Source organism: Mustelus asterias, chromosome 18 (genome assembly GCF_964213995.1).
Source record: "Mustelus asterias chromosome 18, sMusAst1.hap1.1, whole genome shotgun sequence".
Lineage (NCBI taxonomy): Eukaryota > Metazoa > Chordata > Chondrichthyes > Carcharhiniformes > Triakidae > Mustelus > Mustelus asterias.
The window spans coordinates 57,121,728-57,139,699 of NC_135818.1; the positions used below are offsets into that span (position 1 = coordinate 57,121,728).

At 37.1% G+C, this 17,972-nt stretch overlaps 2 protein-coding genes across 8 annotated transcripts in view; one reads left to right on the forward strand and one right to left on the reverse strand.

Moving 5' to 3' along the window:
* Positions 1 to 17,972, forward strand: part of xrcc3 (X-ray repair complementing defective repair in Chinese hamster cells 3) — an 84,400-nt gene that overhangs the window by 10,833 nt on the left and 55,595 nt on the right. The window contains exon 7 of one of the 5 annotated variants that reach the window (XM_078234008.1): positions 1,034 to 2,858. The exons of 3 other annotated variants lie outside the window; for them this stretch is intronic. In XM_078234008.1, coding sequence (XP_078090134.1) covers positions 1,034 to 1,280 — 247 coding nt within the window. In that variant the 3' untranslated portion in view covers positions 1,281 to 2,858. Of the gene's footprint in view, positions 1 to 1,033; positions 2,859 to 17,972 lie in introns of those variants that run through there. One more of the 5 variants, XM_078234009.1, reaches the window with a different exon arrangement.
* klc1a (kinesin light chain 1a) overlaps positions 8,521 to 17,972 on the reverse strand; it is an 85,950-nt gene continuing 76,498 nt past the window's right edge. For 2 of the 3 annotated variants that reach the window (XM_078234006.1, XM_078234004.1), the window contains exon 15: positions 8,521 to 11,231. In XM_078234006.1, coding sequence (XP_078090132.1) covers positions 11,213 to 11,231 — 19 coding nt within the window. In that variant the 3' untranslated portion in view covers positions 8,521 to 11,212. The remainder of the gene's footprint in view (positions 11,232 to 17,972) is intronic. The other variant, XM_078234007.1, reaches the window with a different exon arrangement.

The window sequence follows — 17,972 nt, forward strand, 5'->3', positions numbered from 1 at the left end:
ATTATCGTTATCACTTCAATTTGGATTGTATGCCTCTAATACTGAGAATCTTCTGTGTGATTGTGGCGATGGTGAGTTTTGCTTCTTAAACTCCCTGTGCGTTTCAACATTGACTCTATGCCCTCATATAATTCCTTTCCTATCTGTCTCAATGGAGCCAATGTGTCCATATCTATTTTGTATCAGTTCTCACCATTTGATATGGGCCTTGACAATTTCTCTAGGTTTTAACATATTAATTTCCCAATTTTTGTTCTCATTTGCAAGTCATTCTATGACTTTGCTGCTTCCAATTTCTAGTCTTCAGCCCTAAAACCTTGCACTAATTTCTTTCTAATAACTTTGGTCTTCTGTCCACGCTGTGCGCGCCCCCGGCTGCCCTCCCCCGTTCCACCCCATCTCTCTGTTCTGCCATTGAGCATGTTTTCCATCATTTTGCCCAGTACTGTGATAGCACTTAAACCATCTGATTTGCTAATCTATATCCCTTTAAATGCCTCCTTTAATCTGGACCTTCAGTCACGCTTTTGGACATTTCATCTACTCTGTTAATTTCTAACTAAAATGTTGCTGCAAGCACTCATACAAGTGTAAATTAAAATTGTTCCATATTTACCTATATGCTGTGGAATGTAATACTTGAAATGTAACTCCGTACCAGAGTAAATGTATGTATCAATAAACTGGCACAGAGTACAAAGTCATGCATTTGTGCTTGTTTATCGGCAAGCCAACAAAGTAAGGACTGAAGCAAAAAATGAAGAATTTTCCCACAAGTATAGTTGGGGAGAAATAATCACTCGTGCTCCTTGTAAATACAGGACCTCTTAATAGTCCACATAATCAAATGAATAGAAAGAAAAATCAGACTTGTGTGATTTTATAGAAACTTTTATTTGAAAAATGAGACCTATTTTGTTTGTTCAACACAGATTATGTAGAGAGTTTTATAGAATCCTTGAAAGGAGGAACTGTATAAATATGATTGGTGGTTACATTGCTGTATTTGATAAATTACTCAATTGTTTTGCAGCTCATTAAGTAAAGTATTACCAGCTCTGGGTTTGACATGGTCCAATCAACTCTTGATGAGGCTAATGGTTAGTCGGACACAATTATGCGTAGAAGGCAAATTTCCTGGTGACAACGAGTGTACCTTGAGCTCTGGGACTGTTCAAAGAAGAATGGAAATAATTTTCGCACCTCATCTTCCCCAATCATTCTGTAACTATATAATCTGCAAAGAAGGCGTAAGGGGAATGAAAGAAGCGGGGATATAATGAAGGCCAATAGAAATGTTATATCTATTTTTCTTTCCCCTACATATTTATTCTTCTCAAAGCAAATTTCCAGTACACTTGACTTCACTGCCAATCACCCTCCACATCTAAATTAATGTAGTATTCCAATATCATTTTATAATCATTTACATGGTCCTTATTTACACACTCGCCATTTGTGCTACAATCATTCTATTTAACATTTTGTATCTGTAATTCTTCCCTTTATTTTACAGAATCACTACTCTCCAAACGCTGGCTGGTCCAGCCTATCCCAACATTCCCTCTGCTTGTCTTAAAGTCACTAAATGTTTTTAAAATAACTGTCAACAGCTTTAACCAATATAGATAGTTATCGCAGTCTAGAAAATTTACAATCTCTAATTTTATTTATTGCATGAATTTTTATCATTGCACAGTTGAGAATTTTGTACCAGAGCCAAAATAACAAGCAAATTTTAACAAAAATCATTAACATTGTATTAACATATTCTGCAAGTTTTCATTGACTAGAGTAATATTCTGTGCATCTAGCATCTAACTTTGCTAATTGATAAGTTTTAGATTTTTTTATTTGATTGCACTAGTGCACATATTTTTGATATCTTGACAACATTTCAGGGCCTAGGTCTTAAAAATTAGCTCAATTTTTAAGAATTGGTAAATTCACAAAAGAATTTCCCCCCAGAGTATTAAGTCATAGATTGTTCAGTCTTGAGTGTTATAATCATTATTTTAATACCAGCTGCACAGCATATAAATTGGTAAAAGAATGTTCAAGTTGACAGCCAGTCATGGTACTAAACCTGTGACCATTGTGTTTTATGAGCTTCTAGGTCCCCTAGGTCAGTTTAGCTCAGTTGGTTAGACAGCTGGCTCATGGTTCAGAGTGACGCCAACAGCGTGAATTCAATTCCCGTACTGGCTGAGGTTATTCATGAAGGGCCTGCCTTCTCAACCTTGTCCCGTGCTTGAGCTGTGGTGGTCCTCAGGTTAAATCCCCAATGATCAGCTCTTCCCCTCAAAGGGGAGAGCAGCTTATGAGAGCAACTATGGCAACTTTACCTTTTTTAGGTCCCCGAGAAAAATAATTTCTACAACGTAGATTTTGTATTAAAATTATAGTTAACATGCAAAATGTTTCCAATATTGAGTGAACACTCATAGCTAAAAATCTAAGATCACTTTTTTTTTCCACATATGAATCCCTTGGATTAAATATAAATTCTATGCTGCTTTAGAGCCAGTGCTCCAACTTAAAGATCTCTGCTCCCCCTGAATGGTCGATTGCTTCTTAAACATTAGGCAGAAACGAGACTGTCTGTGACACAGTTTATGATCTTTGATCAGACCCAAGTATGAAGTTCAATAAACAAACAAAATCCCTAATATTATCCATGATATTGAAATATACTATACTTGACACTAATAAAATACACAGTCGCCTATATTCAATATTTATGTCCTACCACGGTACAGTCTATCACCTACTGAATGAAAAACTAAGGGAGCTGATTGCAAGGCTGTTTAATGGGTTTGTCAATTCAAGCTGAATCTTGGATGTAACTTTCAGATTTGAAAACCTGCTGGTGGGATGGATGTAAAAAAAAAAACAACCAAAGTCTTTAAATTGTCAACCCTGCTAATCTGTCATTTGAGTGGCAACATAAACTACTCACTGGTGCAAAGGTCTAGGATTCTTTGTTCTTTAATGAATTTGGCATCATAAAACATATCCCAGGATGCATAGCATTGCTTTAGGGTGTTATTACACACATTGCTTGATGTAGATGCTAAAAGCTAGAACTACTGCAAATAAAAAAAATGTTTTATAGAAAGATAACCCCAGCCACAACAGGGTAGTCAGTTGAATCTGGATGGTGAGAAAGCATTCAAAAACAATAATGCAGGATGCAGTTTACAGTCACTTGGACAAATGTGGATTAATTAAAGAAAGCCAGCATGGATTTGTTAAGAGCAAATTGTGGTTAACTAATTTGATTAAGATTTTCAGTGAGGTAATGGTTGATGAGGGTAATCCACTTGATGTGGATTTTCAAAAGGTGCCACATTAACAGGCAAAGTTGTAGGCTGTGGAAGAAAAAGAATAGGACCACCATAGAGTTGGCTGAGTGACAGGAAACAGTTTGGAGCTGAACGATGTTTTTCAGACTTGAGGAAGTCGAAATTGTACTGGACTAACCATATAAATACTGTGGCCCACAAGAGCAAGTCAAAGGCTGGGAATTCTTCAGTGTATATAACTCACCTCCTGCCTTCCAATGCCTGTCCAGTTTCTACAAGGCACAAGTCAGAAGTGTGATGGAATACACTCCACTTGCCTGGACAAGTGCAGCTCCTACAACTCGAGAAGCTTGATATCTTGGATAGTCTGCTTGCCCCACCCAGGACTCTAAACATTCACTTCCACCACTGAGGTACAGTGACAGCAGTGTGTATCACCTACAAAATGCACTCACTTGCCTTCAACAGCACCTTCCAAACCCACATCTACAACCTCAGGATAATGGCAGAAGATATGGGAACAGCACCACTTATAAATTCTCCTCAAAGCGATACATCATCTTGACCTGGAACTATATTGGCTTTCTTTCACTGTCGCTGGGTTAAAATCTTTAATAGTACTGTGGGTGTATCTACCCCACATGGGCTGTAATGGTTCAAGAAGATAGCTCACCACTACCTTCTCCAGGGCAATTTGTATTGGGCAACAAAAAGAAATCCACGTGCTGTAAAAGAATAAATCTATTTAATTTATTTAGCAAATGCCATGTCCTTAAGCCAAGCAGTTTCTTCCAGTCCTGCTGTGTTGATTGTGGAGAGGCCTCTGGTGAATCTGTGGATTTGACACTCTTCTATGATGTGGTGTATAGTTTGCTCTCTCCCATGGCGCATAGGGAGCTGGTGCTAATGCCCCATCCGTGGAAGTTGGCCAAGCAAGAGCCGTGGCTGGTCCTGAACCTATTGAGGGTGGACCACTATTTCCTGAAACTAGGCAGCTGTTGAGTTGGGTTTGAGAACAGGTACTTGTTTGTGGTGTCCAATGATTCCCATTCATTTGTCCAGGTGGAATTTGCATTGAAGTTCTGTGTGAGAGGGTTTTTCAAATCGGCCACCTTGATTGGAGTTGTTCCTTGGGTGGGCTGAATAGATCAGCATAAAAGGGGGGAGGGGGGGGAGCGCGGGCAGGGATTGTGAACCTTTTCTATCATTTTGTAGGTTGTTGCAAGTCTGCAGATGGGTAGAGGAGTGATGTTTGCCAGGACAGGGAGTCAAGAGAGGGTGTTGAGCATAGTGTTCCAGTAATGATACACATGGTAGCATTCAGGTGGGCGTGTGAGTTTGTGTGATGATCTTGACAAAACAAGGTGCTGAGGTTCAGGGGGTGGTGGTGGCAGCTAGTTTGGCAATCAAGTTGTTTCTGGACTTGACTTTGGATGCAGTTGTTTTTAGGTGTTCCCGGAAGATCAGTGTCCATCTAAGGCCACTCCAAGATATGTTGGAGTTGGGTAGTGCTTTAACTTGTAGTCATTCATTTGGATGTTGAGCTCTTAATGAATAAATATATATAGTGGGGCTCCCCAGGTCAGTATTATGACAATTGCTTTCCTTGATTATATAGTAATAACCTTGGGCAGAATTCTACTGTTTTCACGCCAACTGCCAATGCCTGTGGAAAAACAGGAATGTTTTCCGCAGCCGTCTGTCAGGTGGGATTCATCCACCTGAAAGATGAAAACATGTATGAACTCAGCATTGTCACTCTCTTCTTTAATTGCTTTTATTTGAAGCACGTGCCGTTAAAGATTTGACCTGTGGTTCTATACAGCTTGTAGTTTCGCTTCCATATGCTCCTTTTCAAGCTTGTCACGTTATAGCCTGCTCAGCCTTCATTCCTTTCATCTCACTGATGTCTTCATTCTCTAGTTCTATCTTCTTTCCATGATTTGGTTACCTGAATTAGCCCCCTTTCCTTTTCTGTCCAGAACTCTGCATCTTTCAGTATTGGCCGTTAGAATTTATTTTATTGAAATAAAATTAAATATTTATATTTAAATAATGTGGTTAATGGGCAGAGCTGGGTCCGTAGCAGAGAGAGGAGGTTTTTCAGTTTAGAGTTGCAGTCCTGGCTGGTAATTGTTTGAAGACAGACTTCTGCAAGCTGCTCTGAAACTCATTTTCTCTCTGAAAGATTTAAGACTGTTGACACTAATTATAGCAAATATATTTATGGTTGCTAACTGCATTTAAAGTGTCATTTAAGTCTGTAAGAAAAATGTTGCTTATTTGGAACTGAAACAAGTTAGAAACTAAAATTGTTCCCTTTCATTTTTAAATTGTTCAATTGTTAATAGTTAAGCTGATTAATTTGTTAGTTATATTTAAAGTTATTTAAACTGCGTTAAATAAAATTTGTTTTACTATAAAAGATCCCCAATTTGTCAGTGGAATTCCTCCTGGAGCAAAACATCTTATCCTCATATTTATGCCGAAATATAAAAATTATTGGTGTCTGGCTTCATATGTCTTGGATTTCGATCCAGTACCCTAACACCTTGAAGTACATCGTTAAACCATAAGCAATTGTCAACAGGTTCACGCCTCAGGTTTTGAAATTCATATTGGTTCTTCTAGTGATTTAACTTTGGCTGGAAATGTGTGCTGAATTAATTGTTTTGGAATTGGACTGGTCATCCTCATTCATCTCCCAGCTATTAAATATTCTAACCTTTCTTTCCTGCCTATAAAAGGACACAGCAGACCCTTTCCTCTTCACTGGTGCTCTTTAAAAAGCTGTTGAATATCAGCTGTACATTTGTTTGAACTTTTTAAATGCCTCTACATCATCAGTTTCCCAATTCATCACGGGTGGAGCAGTGTCAGCAATTTCATTTCCACATAATTCCGTTTTTCTCACTCTGATAATCAACCTTAATTGGTGCCAATCTAATTCAACATTAAATCCATTTAAAATGTTTGCATTTTCCCTGCTGCCACCAGGTTGTCTTCTGGTTCCTACAAATTCAAAATATTCATGCTTTTAGACTAAAATGCTGGAGTTTTAGGATGTATTGCTTGCAGTTCTCCCTGTGGCTGGTTGACTGTTGGCATGTGACTGCAGTGCAGCAGTAAATGTTATACCCTGGATGTACAATTCTCATAAGTTAGTTCCTAATGCTTCACAAATATGAACTTTTTTCTTGTACTTCTGTTTGTGGAAATAATTCTGGTCTCTGGCATCACTCCAAGTGTACAATCTTCCAAGTTAGAGGTGAGAGCAACTGACCAATAGAAGCCAAGACAGTAAGGGATGAACCACAACATCCTTGTAATTGGGTTCCCTGCATATATTGCACTCTGAGACTGTTGTTATTTGATTAACATTTTTTAAAAACTGTTCCAATCTCTAAAGGGTTAGTAAAGAAAGGCACAGATTCAAGGTGATTTGCAAAAGGACCAGAGATGACAAAGAAAAACTGTTATATAATGGGTGGTTAGGATCTGGAATGCATACCTAATACAGAGTGGTAGATACAGATTCAATAGTAGCCTTCAAAATTGAATTGGATAAATACTTGGAGAGGAGAAAGAATTGCAGGGATGGAGAAAGAATGGGAGTGTGATTAACTGGACAGCTCTTCAAGAGAATTGGTGGACTGAACAACTTCCATCTCTGCTGTGCTATTCTACGTAGTGTTCGTTGTAATATAGGTTTCATATTACTGCATCAAGTTCCCTATCTGTGGCCCAACCTATGTTTTGTATAAGTTCATCAAGGCTCTTTTAATGTGAAGAGTAAGAGCAAATTAAAATGTTACTTCCCTTTTCATAGTTCACTTTCAGAAAATTATGCATTTAAACTCTACATTTGTCATTCATCCATCAGTGATTTCCTTTTAAGTGCCTGCTTCCAGTCATTTGTCTTAAAATATATCCTCACTTTTTGTTACCACCAGCAGCAGGGATTAATTTAAACAGCATTAATTTCTCCTCTCACCACACATTTATAACCAGAAATGTATCCTTGATTTGCTTCCCCCTATATGTGCTGACACATTTACCAACCAGTTAGCCCAATTTCTATTCATAACCCTGCATCAAACTCTAGATGTGGTGAACTCGGAGGGTTAGTTTATTTGCACACATTCAAATGTGAGGTGGTCAGCAGACTGAAAACCGATGCTGTATAATTCACTCTGACACTGACTTCACATGATTAGAGACAAGCAGAAATGAATCAATCTTGTAAAGCAGTATAAATGGGCCAGGTGTCCAAACCTGGGCCAAAGCTCCTTTTCTGTGAGGCTGCTTGTAGGATGGTAAACAGCAGACTGAGTTTTCAATTCCACAAGGCAGTATTATTGGTTCCACAGCCAGAGGCTTGGGTCAGTGTGTGTGGAGTTTGCACGTTTGCCCTGTGTCTGCACGGGTTTCCTCCGGGTGCTCCGGTTTCCTCCCACAGTCTGAAAGATGTGCTGAACAGGCACCAGGAGTGTGGCAACCAGGGGAATTTCACAGTAACTTCATTGCATTAATGCAAGTCTTACTTGTAACTAATAAATAAACTTTAGGTCCATATGGCATGATTCTCACTTCGTCACAATGTCTTTGAGAAATTGTGTGTAGCCCATGTCTGTGTCCCTGAGATTGGTAAATGTCTCAACCATTTGTCCCAGCAGATGAGTAGACTCTGGTTGGTCATCCTGGGTTATGAAATGCAAATTGCCTTTAAATAGCTCTTTGAATTTAGTATATAAAACTCGATTCCCACCCCCAAGGATCTTCAGGGATAATGAGGTGCACGTTTTTCTAATACCAGGTAACAGACAACCATAGATTTCGCTATGCTAAAAGATCTGTGTCCAGTTTTTAATATTTTAGAAATATCCATGATATCTATATATAAGTTTTATAAAAATATATTCTGGGGTCATGTTCCCCTTGTACTCTAACCCGATAATATTAAACATGTCTTTTCATTTTACTAACCTGCATCTTCCTGAAGTCCTTTATAGCCCTGAGTGTTTTTTCAGTGATTTAAAAAAATATATAAACAGGTGTTATTCCTCCAAGCTGTTGTTTCTAGTTCAATTTGACTTTGGCATTGGCCTTGAAATGGAAATACAAATTTTTAAACCCAAGAAATCTCTGGCATCTGCCATTTTTACATTTTGATTAGTTATCACTTATGGAAATGTTTTAATATAAACTCAGCTCACAGGTTGCAATTATGTTTTTATTATGCTGTTCTGTTCACACTATTATCTTATTTCTCTAAATAGGACACTGATACCCAAATTAATACACAAACCATCTGGAAATTTGCATGTATATCACTTTTCATATATCAGAAGTGCCAACAGCTCAGATCTGTATAAAAAGTAGACAATGCACATAGGATTGCTTAAACAGGCTTCTGTTGTTGCAAGTAATGAAGATAAAGTAATAGTTAGTGAACTGTTAGTCTTCAGCATAAAAAATTGTGGCAAATAGAATATGCTTAAAGGAGGAAATAACTTTTGTAGGTCAAATTAAAAATAAATTACCATTGTTCCAACAAAGGTGCAAAAAAATGCAGCTAACATTTTTCAGAAACTGAATTGGATGCAAGGGAAATTGGAAAAAAAAAGTGATAGAATATGGTTCAAATAGATGGCATACTAAAGTCTGAAGGCTGAATACAGATAAAAGTAGAATGTGGAAAATTACAGGTGCACCCAGTAGAATAGCCAGGTTATAATATATAGCGTAACTGAATATTAAAATAAAATGACTTGCCATCTTCTGACATTTTGCTCTCAGCAAGGTTATGCATACAGTTATGAAGTTTTTTTAAATTACTTTTATTTCTTAGTTATTTCACAAAAAAATGTAAATTTCTTATGTTTTGAACATTAAATATTGTAAAATAGGTCAAATATACCCAACATACCAATGCATAACTCTTCAGTCCTAAGAAAAATCATGACAATAATACAGTATATTCATATCTGAACTACATACTTGCTTACCGGTAGCACTTTGAACTTTTCCAGGCAAGTTAAATATCACATGCAATGTCATGGCTACACAGACTATTCCTAGTGAAAGTGCAATACACAACATCTGTTAACTGGATCCAAACTCATCAACTAAGCTTATTAAACAATCTCTCCTGACACAAAAAAAAATCACTACCTGCAGAAACCACTGTCCCCAAACTGGTCTTTTATTAAGATTACAATAGTCATGTTAAATTCAATTTTACTATATTAACTTAAGGTGGTACTAATTTAATTTCTGGATAGAGGCTGCGATAAATAAATGTGTAAATCTGCAGCTTTTAATATACGTATGTAGCTACAACTGGTTTTAATTTTAGTAACCTTAACCAACATCTATTCTACATTTCTCTGCTATATTGCACAGAATCTAGTAACTAATGTAGTCAGAATTCAACTTGTGACACCTTTTAACAGTTGTTGTAGTCTGTTATATAAAAAAATTCACAAGTGCTTGTAGAACCACATGTAAACCTTTTAACGGCATTGAGAATCTACATATCTATTGACTACTGTGGCTATTTCTTTTAAAACTCATGATTTAAATCTTAAATTGCAATCCTACATTTTAATAACATTTTTAATATGTGCAAATACATTTTCTGTTAATACACAAATATAAAAGTAAAAACGGACAAAACACACTATAAAACCACTTTGTAAGTGGACTAGTAGTACTCCAGGTACTGCCCAAATAGAACACAAAATGATTACACAAGACAGGCTAAGTATGTACAGAAGTGCAAGATAATGAGGCCATGATGGATGAAGTTATTGATAAAGACCCTTGCAAATTTAAAAATGTGTTTGTGTTATCATTTCCTGCAGTCTCGCTGACCACCACTGAATTTACATGCCTGTACATACATCAGTAATTTCAAATATGTATCATGTTTTGTTCTTTTAATAGCATGCCATTTTAACTAAGAACTATATACGGTCCAGTTTTATTCAATTATATGCTACTTATTTTCTTTGTCCACGTAGCATTCAAGCACAACTGTTCTGCAATTCTCAATCTGAATCTTATTTACTAACCACAATACTAAGTTTGGTATGCATTGTCATTCAATTATTGGTTTTGTAACGTTCATATGTCGGACAACTGATTGAGGTATTATAAAAAGCAATTTTGTAATAAACGTGACCTCCACACACACTAGCAGCATTGTTTCTATTTGATTCTAGGGATTAGATAGTGCAAGTTCATAGTATAGTCAACCATGTATTATCGGAGAATGGTGAGGTCATACAAGTACCTCAAATAATTCTCTTTTGGATAATAGTTTATGATCAGTTAACCTCACTAATACAATATCTGATATATGGGCTACTCAATTATGTAATGACAAATATTTGGACATCTGGCATATGTAAGCCACATGAGATGCCAAAAGGTAAAGTGGCCTTTATTGAACATTGCTAATAAGTGGTTTACATAAGACCCTATTTTAAAATAATAAGCAAAGATAAACTTAGCTCTACAATCAACTCAATCCAAAATATCTCTCAAAGTAGTTTCTACCCACATATCTAAAACCAGCTCAGCTGTGGCAATTTTTATTTTGTTCTTTAAAGCAAATTTTCCTTGATGCTAATGGCATTGTAGTTAATTCACATATTGTATCAATGAAATATAAAGAATTCACAATATAGGAAGAGACAGTGTGTTCTGATACAATATTGGAAGCTTACTGAAAGTCATTTGTACAGGGTAATATTCCAAGACCTCAATTCTGAAAAGAAGTGCTAAGAAATTGTAGCAATGATGATCTCTTGCTTCTTCCACATGGAGGGTCTAGTTTATTCTAGTTTTTGATCCACAGTGCGTCAGGTCATTATGGCTGACACTCAGATTTCTGGATTCTGTCAGACAATTATTTCGTTCCTGCAGTTGGCAAAAAGGAATAATCCACAAGTAAGTTTTTGTATAACATTAAAACCGGTTTATTGTAGTCTTATTTTGTTTATTAAAGATTAAATTCATTATTTTCAAATACTTAACAAGCTGAATGTGGTGACCCACTGTAACTACATGTTATACGCCTGGACACACCCCTGCTGCGCCTGACCCGAGATTCCTCCCTTTCCACCTGATCGAGGTATAAAGGTAACGGTTTCTCCCCTCTGCCTCAGTCTGGGCCAGGCTGACTACAAGGGTGTGTTCCAGTTCTTTACAATTAAAATTGATGCACCATTGAGTATAAAACCGAGACCCCGTTGGTGACCCCGAAGGGGACCCTAAGGAGGTTATAGAGGCGGCCATCCGCCTCGAAAGCAGTATACTTGCGGTCCTCTGGGCGGACGGGGAGCTGGTGGTAAGCCAATTTAAGGTCAATAGTGGAGAACACTTGGTATTGCGCAATCTGATTGACCATGTCAGATATGCGCGGAAGGGGATACGCGTCCAGCTGCGTGTACCGATTAATGGTCTGACTGTAATCGATGACCATACTCGCTCACTCACTTGCTGGAGTCCTCGAATTGATGGTGCATCACTGATGTTATGAAAGAACATTGTTGTGTGACATGAAACCAATCTTAAAAGCATTTGTAAGGGTTTTCCTACAATATGCTTGTGTTTTTTTGCCCGTTTTAACAATATAAAATTAAGTAACGAGTTAGAATTTCAATCATAACTGCACACAATTAATTCCCCTATTTTCAATCTTTGAAAAGGCTGTAATGCAAAATATACTAATTGCAACCATTGTTGTAAAACTAATAAACAAAGATCAAACAAATGTTCACGATTAAAGCTGTAAAATAAAAAAATACACAATTAAATACTTCATCATCGGGATACCAATAATTACACAATGTTATCTAAGCACCTAGTGTAACCCAACAATACTAATTGCTTAGTGATCTGTGGAATATCTTACACAGCAAATCAAATGTCGCAAAAAAATTGCGACCACATTAACCAACAATTTCTTATATCTTTACTTTTTAAAAAGCATATGCTGATTGCATCTAGAATAGGGCAAGTGGGGAGAAATGGAGTAAAAATCTGGCTTGAAGAAGCTAACTATCTGAACCATACTTCAACTGTTCCAATCTAACTATATTGTCCCAGTGATGGATAATTTCAATCCTGTTTTGTTGTCCCAACACTGAAGCCTTAAGTTACCTGCCAAAACAAAAAACTATTGATCCTAATGCAACTTTTTGAAATTACATGAGAATAAAGTAACAAGCTTGTTTTGTTGTTTCATATTTCTCAAATAGATTCATACCTTACTGCATATTAATGCCTAAAGAAAAGGTTTAATTATCAGTAAAATACTAATCATTAATAATGTGAAAAAACACAAATCAAGCACATAGCAGACCAAAATGTCCACCATTTGTATTTGTGGGAATTTAATGGTGCATTAAATTTACTGGAAGCACATTAACAGTATTCTTAAAAAGTTATAGAGTCAGCGGTTTATAGCATGGAAACAGGCCCTTTGGCCCAACTTGTCCATGCCACCTTTTTTTAAACCACTAAGCTAGTTCCAATTGCCCGCATTTGGCCCATATCCCTCTATACCCATCTTACCCATGTAACTATCTAAACGCTTTTTTAAAAGACAAAATTGTACCCGCCTCTACTACTACCTCTAGCAGCTTGTTCCAGATACTCACCACCCTCTGTGAAAAAATTGCCCCTTTGGATCCTTTTGTATCTTTCCCCTCTCATCTTAAACCTATGCCCTCTAGTATTAGACTCCCCTACCTTTGGGAAAAGATATTGACTATCTAGCTGATCTATGCCCCTTAATTATTTTATAGGCTTCTATAAGATCACCCCTCAGCCTCTTACGCTCCAGAGAAAAAAAGTCCCAGTCTATCCAGCCTCTCCTTATAACTCAAATCATCAAGTCCCGGTAGCATCCTAGTAAATCTCTTCTGCACTCTTTCTAGTTTAATAATATCCTTTCCATAATAGAGTGACCAGAAGTTATTTAAAAATGTTCATGATTTTACTTGCATAGTAAATGTCCATGATTTCTGAGCTTTCAGGTGAAGAGATATCGTCCAGAGCATGTGGTATCTGAATTTTCTCAACTGTTCATATTAATTCAGTTTCCTTATACAACCACATTCAATAGCCTTTCCATTCCTCGTCATCACCATTAATGACAGCAAAATCTAATGATGTTTTACTTAACAAAAATTGGACAAGAGAAAATACTACAAAATATTATTTCTAATGATTTCAATTTTAGAAGACAACTTTTGAAATATTAGTCTATTCCTTGGCACAATTACACTGCAGAACTTTTCTTCTCAAATCATTTCTACTTTTTTTTTTAAACATAAAAAAACTGTATATTGTTTATACTTGAGCAATCCGAACACCATATTTGAATCACACATTTAAGAGTGCTGAAACGTAGTGTATTTTCAGATATTTTGACAATGTTACAGGAGTGTAGCTGTTACATTACCAAACTAATAGTCCATAGGCTTGGACAAATAATCCAAAAGGAGTTCAAATTCTATCACTGCAATTTGAGAATTTGAACTGAGTTTATAAATATGGAAATAAAAAAGGCAGTATCAACACAAAATCAACTGATAGGTTTCCTTCCCTAAAAAAGATCTTGCCTATCATTCTTATCTTGGCCTATACATGACTTCAATCATATACCAATGCGGTTGATTCAATGTCTTAACAAGCCAGTCAGTTGTGTAAGAGAATTTTTAAGGCGGCTCACAGCCACTTTTTCAGGTCAACTAGGGGTTGACAATATTAGCTGACTTTGCCAGCTATGCTAATATTCAAAGAATCAAAGAGTCACAAATCTGAAATTCTGAATTGTGCACCGTTCTTTCAGAACAATTAGGCTTGGAATTGAATGATCTTTCTTATAACTGGATCTTTTTACCTTAATCTGAAAAAAATACATTTAAAATAAGCATTCCATTACTATTAAAAACTCAATTTCCCTAATAACCAAAGCAAAGCATTTTTAACAAATTAAAGATAGCAAAAATTATCTTGGATTCTGTAGATAAATGATATGATTTAGACAAAGCCCCATGTCCAAATATAGCAACTTACCAGAGTCTGAAGTACAGATCTTTACCTCACCCGCTATTTTCTGCTACAGCTCTGTCATTTTGATAAAACTTTTCAATGCAAGTTCAGCATTTTAGAAATAACTTTTACACAATGTGGCACATGAATTACTAGTTAATAAAACATGGTACAGCTGATCTCAGCTGTGGGAACAACTGGGAACAATAGTTTTCCTGAGCTCGACTACATAGAAAATAAAACAAGTCTCAGCCCGGTTGCCATCCACAGAATCAAAGAATTTTATACTTCTTCGCACAATCCACTAAATCCCACCCTAGTCTCCATCCCAAACACTTAATTCCCCAAGGCTCCTTCGATAGCACCTTCACCACCTTGAAGGACAAGGGTAGCAGATGCATGAGAACACCATCACCTGCAAGCTCCCCTCCAAGCCACACAATATCCTGACTTGAAACTATCGCCCTACCTTCAGTTTCACTGGGTCAAAATCTTGGAACTCCCTTCCTAACAGCACTGTGGTTGTACCTACATCAGTCTACAGTGGTTCGAGACTGCTCACCACTGTCTTCTCAAGGGTAATTAGGGATGAGCAATAAATGCTGGCCTAGCCAGAGATGCCCACATCCTGTGAATGAATAAATTAAAATATAAACAGTATTTCTCAAATGTTTATTCACCTCCCTTATAAAAGTAATTAAGAATTCTGCTTTTATTAGAAATTTTGAAAAGGTATTCCACGTTTTAATAACCTGCCTATGCGAACTCCTGCCCACTCCCTTTTTATTATTCGTACATGGGATGTGGAAACATGGACCTTACTGATAAGGCCCACATTCATTGCCCACCCCTAACTATCTTTGAAGGTGGTGCTGAACCACCTGCGTCAACTATAAGGTATGGCAACATCCACTATGCTGCTAGGCAAGAGTTCCAGGATTTCGATCCAGCAACAATACAATTCGAAGTCAAGATGGTGTGTGACAGCAAGATACTTGTTGTTCCCATGTCACTGCAGTCCTTGTCCTTCTAAACAGTAGAGATCACGAGTGTGAGAGGTGCTGTCAAAGAAGCCTCTGAGTTGCTGCATTGCATCTTATTGGTGATACATACTACAGTCAGGACGTGCCAGTGGTGGAAGGAGTGAATGTTGAAGGTGGTGGACTGGGTACCAACATTTGTCCTGGATGAGTGCTACTTTCACCCAGGCTAGTGGAGAGTATTCAATCACACTACTTGACTTGTGCCTTGTAGATGGTGGAAAGACATTAACTCAAGATGAGTTACTCACTGCTGAATACCCAGCCTCTTACCTGTTCCTGTAGCCACAGTATTCACGTGACTGGTCTAGTTGAGGTTTTTGATGAATTCATGGTCTGTGAGTATCAGCTGATGTGTCTTCCTTGGCTCAGTGGTAGCATTCCCGAGTTAGTAGGTTGTGGTTTGAAGCCCCATTGCAATGACTTGAACACAATCAAGAGCCTGGAAGTACTACATTCAGAGATCCCATCGTTCGCACAAGATGTTAAATTCACCAACCAGTGAAAAGAGCTTTTACCTATTTAACTTTACATCTTTGAATACCGCTATTAACTTTATTTCTTTTTTAAAAAGTCCCTGTAGTGGTGGTAGTGTAAAACATTGTACTCTGATTTAAATGGATTTTTAATAGAAACATAGGAACAGTAGATGACCATTCAGACCTTGTAGCCTGCTTTGCCATTCAATTAGATCATGGCTGAACTGCATCTTAACCCAAGTATACGAACCCTTAACATACCCTTACCTAACAAAAACCTGTCAGTTGCAGTTCTAACATTTTTGATTGACCATGCCCCAGCTTGTTGTGTAAAGTTCTAATTTTCCATTAGCCTTCGTGTGCAAAAGTGTTTCCTGACATCACCCCTCAACTGTCTTACACTAATTTTAATGGCCTGTGGACGCAGTGATGGAGAAAAGATTATCATTTGCCACCATTGCTCTGTAACTGATGGCAACTTATGGAGTTTGCATATGCATAGTTAAACGTAGAAATACAGAAGTTGTTTGTAATTCCACACTTTTTCATAAGGTGAGCTGTTGAAATCAACCTCTCTCTTCAACCCACCCCTGATGACAATCACTTTGAAACACTGAACTGACAAAAGCCTGGCCTTTTACACAATTAGTTTTGCTGTAAGAATCCTTGAAAAAATTGTACTTTATTGATTGAAGTGGAACTCAGCTTTTAATATTAAGTTCATAAATACAGTTGAAACCCTCTCTACCTTCCCGGAAAGCCAATTCTATATTCGTGGAATATCAAGTTTTTTCATTATGATAATGATGCTTATATTTTTTAAATAATTTTAAAGGTTTGATGATATTTCAGCTTCCACCTTAATCTCATCTGTATGACCCAATCATTTATTTCACTCTCTGTAAAATGTAATTAAAAATGAAAGATAATCGGCACATTTCACTTACTGGTTTGCTGTCTGTGAGAATACTACAGTGTGAGTGAATGTTTACCCTGTTTAATGGCATTATTTTTTCTTGGCACCTGGAGATGATCTTGACAACACCTGTCTGAAACTGACGCCAGGAAAAGGGGAGATTTGTGCCACAAAAATTGCTAGATTTTTGTAGGCAGCTTTCTCTGAAATCAGCAGCGAGTGCCATTGCTGTGCCACTGACTCCAAAATACAGGCCATAGTTATGTGACCCTGTTCTGGATTCTCAACGAGCATTATTGATATCTTTAATTATTTTAACACATCAATTAGATCTTCCCTTAATCCATAAGTAAGGGAATACAAGCAGCCCTCATAATTTCACCCATATTACCCTGGCACCTTTCTGGTAAATCAGTGCTGCATCTCTTCCAAGTCCAATATTTTTCCCCTCGGATGTGGTTCCCAGAATTAAATGCATATTTTAAAATGTAGAACTTTCTGTCCACTGGCTTTTAGCAGTTTCTGTATTTACACCTGCAAATCTTCCTGCTGTTCCACAGTTCCTAGCTTCTTACAATCTCACCTTTCCTTGAGTTCAAACACTTCCTCACATCAAGCTCCATCTGCCAGTTTTGCTCACTTACATCAACTATCAATATGTTTGCCTTTTTTAATGTGCTAGATAGCTTGGTGACATAAGTTTCAATACAAGGCTCCCTAATCCTTCATCCAAACCATTTATAAATGTTGTATTAAACTGAGGCCTCTACAAATCTCTGGGGATATCGTTTATAATCCTACAGAATAGATATTATGAATTGAGCAGTGTGTTCTGGCTAAAATTAATTACTGTATTTGTTAATTGTTTATCAATTGTGTTTAATTATATGTAGCTGGAATTTAATTGGGGTTTCACTTAAGCAGACACAACAAGAAACAATTAACCAATCTTTTTCAATAAACATGGGAAAATGCCACATTTTTGTTGAGAGTAGATTCTGCATGTTTTTGCATCAATACTGGGAAGATGCACCCTTTAAAGCAGGAAGAAAAATTAGTAGACTGTTAGAAATTATTTTGGAGAAGTTGATGCCCAGATTAGTACATGAATATACATACTAATACACAAAGGTTTAAAAAGATCAGTATGTACCTCCAAATT